Source organism: Oryzias latipes, chromosome 1, assembly GCF_002234675.1.
Source record: "Oryzias latipes chromosome 1, ASM223467v1".
In the NCBI taxonomy this organism is placed as follows: Eukaryota; Metazoa; Chordata; class Actinopteri; order Beloniformes; family Adrianichthyidae; genus Oryzias; species Oryzias latipes.
The window spans coordinates 26,764,631-26,770,691 of record NC_019859.2 but is presented as its reverse complement, the minus strand read 5'-3'; the positions used below and the strand labels follow the sequence as shown (position 1 = coordinate 26,770,691).

At 36.0% G+C, this 6,061-nt stretch overlaps 1 protein-coding gene across 2 annotated transcripts in view; it reads left to right on the top strand.

Moving 5' to 3' along the window:
- Window positions 1-2,548: 2,548 nt before the first annotated feature.
- Window positions 2,549-6,061, top strand: part of trmt1 (tRNA methyltransferase 1) — a 28,262-nt gene continuing 24,749 nt past the window's right edge. The window contains exons 1-2 of one of the 2 annotated variants that reach the window (XM_004084214.4): window positions 2,549-2,893; window positions 3,681-4,029. In XM_004084214.4, coding sequence (XP_004084262.1) covers window positions 3,692-4,029 — 338 coding nt within the window. In that variant the 5' untranslated portion in view covers window positions 2,549-2,893; window positions 3,681-3,691. The remainder of the gene's footprint in view (window positions 2,894-3,680; window positions 4,030-6,061) is intronic. The other variant, XM_011492386.3, reaches the window with a different exon arrangement.

The window sequence follows — 6,061 nt, the reverse complement described above, 5'->3', positions numbered from 1 at the left end:
CACCTCTGAGTTTTTGCTCAGACGGGGAGTAAGTCAACCCAAGCTTCCCATCAGCCCTTTGTTTACACTCTCCCCCTAGCTTCCAGCCCCTCACAACCCCAACATAACACTACCGGTGCAACAAAAATGGCGAGCTTTGTTGGAGCTGTCCCCCCGTTCAGTTTTGAACCAGATCCAAGCTTGGACGAGGAAAACGTAGAACCACATATTTGTCTGCAAGTGGATGCATGAGAATGGAGCGAAGAACATTTTATACAAAACATACATTCTTTTTCCAACTGATTTTTTTTGTCAGCTTTTGTTTCACAACAATTTCAATGAAGAAATACTCAGAAATGCAATTTTAAACTTATTATTTTTTCCATCAAAGTGCAAGTTTAGTCATCATTAAAAAACAATTGAAGCGTTGGCTTCTGAAATCTCAAATGTGTAATCACATGTGACCAGGACCATTTTATTACTAAACAGACACTGATTTTAAAATATTTGTTTTAGTTTATTTCTGTATTTTTATTTTTTATTTTGTATATTGTATTGTACCTCTGTTTTATATTATGTTTTTATTCTGTTTCATTCTCTGTTTTATATTCTGCTTTGTATAATGTGTTATTTCTTCTTCTTAATACTTGTTTTATTTCTATACTAACATCCACCCGCCAGGGGACTGCAGACTTAGCCTGTGGCTAAAATCTGGCATATTTACGTGTAATTTAAATGTTCATTTATTAAAAGTGTCCCTCTTTAATAAACATTACCATTACAATGATCAGAAAAATGCCACAAGAACCTGTTAAAAACTCCAAAAACACAATTGTCATCAGAATGGGTCTTTGAAATAGCATTATTGATTGAAAAGGTTTATTGAAATTGGAATTGATTTATTTCAAGCAATCAAAACAAAGAATGCTAAAGACAAACAAAAGAGATACACATATAAAGATAAATATTTCAAGCTAATAGATGATAGGAAAATAAAAAAAATAAAGGTAAAAGTGATGCATACATCCACAGACACATGTAAATGATGCCATTTTTTTTACTCTTGTGCTTATACATAATGTGTATGACATATTTGATTTATTAAATGTGAAGTTTGTCAAAAGTAGTTTAATTAATTGATTGAATGTTTTTGTTCTTGATTTTAATTGCTTGAAAGTGAGTTGGAGGCAATACATTAAAACTCAGTGGGAAGAAATTAAAAGATACGGAAAGAAATTCTGTGTGAGTAAAACACTTAAACATAAGGAACATCTCATTTCAGTTTTTTATGTATGTTTTCATTGATTTGTTTACTTTTTTCTACAACAAAAACAACCCCAATGTTTACTTCACTTTAAGGATAAATACAAGGAAAAACCTACTTTAATCCACTGCAGTTTAGTTATTGGAGTGTAAAATTGGACAAGAGAACGACCCCCCAGAATGTGCAAAACACTTCTGTACTGAACAAGTTTAGCATCTTCTTTTAGTGCATCAGGTTAAAAGCCCTAGATTGATGAAACTTATGATTTTAATATGTTTGTGTGGCATTTTTCTCACGATGGAATACATATAAAAAGAAGATTGAGCTTAAAACTGCATTTCTGAGTATTTTCTTTATTCAAATTGTAGTGAATGAAAATATGTTGAAAAAGAGCACATTCGTTTTGTAGAAAATACACTTGACAACAAGCTCCATTCTTCATTCACCAGTAGACCATGTTTCTTAGTTTTCCTTGTCTGAGCTGGCATCTGAATCTAAATTTTACGCCTGGATAGCTCCAAAATTGCTTGCCATTTTTATTGTGCCAGTAATGTTAGGTTGGGGGTGTGAGGAGCACTAAGTTTTAGCGGGAAAATGTAAACAGAGAGCTCTCAACAACAGAGAGGAGAATGGGGGGCAGGGATGCTGCACACCAACGGTCCCACCTTCAACTCAGAGGTAAATTTCTGATAGAAACTATGCTCTAGAAAATGACAGAGTTTTTATTACTTTGGCTAAAATTGCACAGTCACAATTAAAAGACCCTTGGGAATGCTTTTATAACACAAATGTATTGAAGTGGCATTTTAATTTAGGTTAGAGTTCAAATAAAAAATAATTTTTTTCTTCCTTTTTTACTGGTTTACACCCAAATTCCTTCACAATGCGGTGCTTCAACAATAAAGTATTGTTGTATATTAAAGTAAGGATAAACTTAGTTGATTTACTTCTTTTAATTAAACAGCTCTTTGTGCATGACAAAAGAAGGAAAATAAGTTGGTTACTTCCTTCAAAGCATTTCTTTCTTTTAACAGACCTGATTTGATGATCATGCACACTAAACTGAACCGCTGCACTGACCTGAATTGACCTTGCAAATTAATAAATAAATCTAAGAGTTTATTTCTGGGTTAGTGTCTTGCTCTATTAATGTTAGGCACCAAGGTTTTACTTTTTTAAATCCCTGCATGAGTGCTTAACACACTGCAGCAGAAGTAGGCGAAATGTCACTGACTTCTTGACTCGATTGTACGCAACTGTCTGACGTCACGCCACTCTGACAGAGGGGTGGAGTTTCGACAGTTTCTTGATCTTTTCTGACCATGCAGGCTTCCGTAGATTCGCTGCTAACACTCCAGCGTCCATGTGCTAACGCCAGTTAACAGGAACATTTATTGTTTTGCAGCAAACGGCTACTAGAGGGACCGTAAAGGCTGAGTTAAGTGGGAAAAATAGTTTATTGGGGTAGAAAAGTATTCGATAAACACGTAACTGACGCTTGTTTTGTCATGCTAGCAACAAGCTAGGTTGAGGCTTGCTCGTATGTAGCACAGGGTCTCTGGAAACTTGTTTCTCATGTTTATGAAGTGTAGGACTGCGATAAGGTTTTTGTCCAACTTTTATTTAGAAAAAACTGCTAGTCATTAGAGGGTAAGTTGTTTGAGCATTAATAAAAAAAAATCCTAATTAGCCTAAAAAAATCTATTTGTTTGATTTGATGTAAAAGTTGGGATATGGTAGATCACAGTAGATATTTTGATCTTAATCTGAAAACTGTGGTACATGATTATCACAATTTGTAGTTAAGATGTGCAAAAAACAGTTTTTTGTTCTCACATCTTTTATTTTTCTGATTTTCGGATGTTCATTAGGTTTAGGGAGACTAACTTCACATAATTTAACCCAATTGATTGAGTTTAACTAAGCTTAGCCCAATAAATGAAAGACATGTTGTGACATGTATAAAGACAATTCAGCTCAAAATGGCACTTCTGAGTATTTCTTCATTAAATTGTTATGAATCAGGAGCAGACAATACACTGTGGGCCGCCAGCGTCCTGCTCTGTGCTCTCAGCAACAGGGAGGTGAATGGGGGCGGAGTTGCACTGCACCAAAGATGATTGAAGTTTGTCTTTTAGCAGCAACCAAACACGATTATTGTTTAACTTTGGGGTTAAACAGGAAAAAGACAACAGGACAGAATAACACAAGAGATTATTTTTGTGCAAATGTCTAGATTTTTGTTTTCCGATTTCATCAGTTTTGCTTTACATTTTAAATTTTGTGCTGCATACAGTTTTTGTAAATAGTAGTTAGTCTTTTAAATTGGTAATAAGCTTCTTGATAAAAATGCAAATGTTTGGATTGAACATAAAAAACATGACTGTATTTCTATACTCAGAAGAATAACCTCCATTTCTGCATTTCTGTTTTGCAGCTTGTTTCTGCATGCTGGGGCGACCTTTCCTGCTTTTCTCTTGCCGCTTGTATTCTCCTTGCACTCGATCCGTAAGGTTGGATCTTTGGAGTTTTGGTTGTGCTGTCGCTACCAGCAGGAGGCTCAGTTCCATGGAAGACGAGGTTACAACCGCCAACCCTCCACCAACATCTGCTGCATGTTCAGCTGCAGATACGAGTTCAGACGCCGCAGGAACTCAGGAGAAGACCACCGCTGTGGAGCTGTTATCTGGAGAGACAGTGGTCAGGGAAGGGAAGGCGGCCATCTTGTTTCCTAGTGCCAATGAGGTGTTTTACAACCCAGTCCAGGAGTTTAACAGGGATTTAACGTGAGTGAATGACAAGAAAACATGCTAGAAAAATGAGGACTTTAAAGTGAGCAGATTTGGGAATTTTAGTGTAAAACAAGAATCTGCATTCAGGTCTGCATCAATGCAAATACAAAGATTTTCTAGATGCATGTGGAGAAACGCTGTTTGTCCTTTATTGTTTTAGCTTCAATCTCGACATAAGACTTTAAAATAACCAGTTTTTTCTTAGATAATCTAAAAAATTATGAATTATCTGATACAATTAAAATAAATCTTACTAGTGATTTAGGTTTTATTCATAACTCGTCCTCCACAACTCATTATACCTTTTAATGAAAAGGAGTTACAAAGAACTGGTGGAGGTAGCTAAACGGAGTAAACTAGTTGTTTAGATCCATAAGAATGGAGCAAAACGGAGCTTCTGGCCTGCAGATTGTAGTTTTTTAAGTTACAAATTTGCTCTTTTTCCAACAGCATTTTTTCATCTGCTTCTGAGTCACAACAATTTGGGTAAAGAGATACTTAGAAATGCAAATTTAAGCTGAATTTTTCTAATAAATGTCCTCCATCAGAAAAATACCACAAGAATTTATGAGAAACACCAAAAACACAATTTTCATTGGAGTGGGTCTTTAAAAATATGTTTCATATTTCATATTTTTCTTGGCCATTCAGTCTGATTACCCGTTCTGATATCAGTCTAGCTGCTGTCAACAAGTGCATGTACTGAGTACTAAGTACATTGGTGCGCCTAACGTTTTTTCTTAGGTGCACCAGCACAGAAGTTTGGTGCATCCACCTTCTCAGCCATATTGTATTTAACTCAGCAGTTTTACATGGTCACTTTCCTTTTTAATCTGTGTCAGTATTGGTATTAAGGACTTGAAAATGATTAACTTACAAACTGGTAAACATAAAGTCCTTTATTTGAAACACAATTCTACAATAATGACTAATTACATGAAAAAGTTGATTTTTAAAGACCCACTCCAATGAAATGTATGTTTTTAGTATTTTTAACATGTTCTAGTATCATTTTCTTCTTATGATAGAAGACATACATAAAATAATTTGGGATTTAAACTATATTTTTTATTCAAATTGGAGCAAATAAAAACATGCCATTAAAAAAAACTCAAATTTATGACACAAGAAAAATGGGCAGACCAAAGTCTCCCTGCTCTGCCCCATTCTGATGCCTCCACTTGTAGACGAATACATCAAAACTGTACGGCTGGATGGCTCCAGAATTTCTCGCCATCTTTGTTACACTGTAATGTTACCTTATGGGTGTGAGGGGCTATCAGCTAGCGGGAGAGAGAGAGAGAGATATCAGTGTGGGGTTACTTCTGCACCCCCCCCCCCCCACACACACACACACACACAACTCAGAGGTGAATTTCTACTAACCTCCTGCTGCCCTGCAGAAACCTTTTGATTTAGCCTAAAAACGGCATACTGATAATTAAAAGAATACTGGAAACACTTAAAAATAGAGCTGGAATTTAACCTAAAAAAAAACTTTGAAAGGTTTTGTAAATAGTAGAGAGCATATCCAGTATCACGTTGTAGGTATGTCCTTAATTAAAATATAATTTATTAGCAGCAGCTACTGGATGTTTGGGTCAGCAGTAACATTCATGTTTGTGGTTTAAGACGCTTCATGTCAAATAACTTTCTGTCAACATGATGGACAAATGTCATCATCCGATCAGTTAATCCTTTAACACCAATAATGTCGCAGTGACACCTATACAACACCGGCTTTTTGTCATACCGTAAATCTTCAACCGTTCACATGATCCAGGTGAATCAGCTGATTCTGACGCAGAGAAAAGCGGCTTTTCTTTCTGACTTTGCAGCGTTTGTGCAGCACATTACTAACGTAGAGCGACGATGCAAAGCTGCTTTTCTCTGCAGCAAAATCAGCTGATAAATGTTGATTACGTAAACACTTAACTGTGCAGTGCTGCACAGCAGCTGTGTGCTGGCAAAACTGCTATGGTTGATAATTTACAGTAGACGAAAGAATGTAAACACTGGAGCTGAA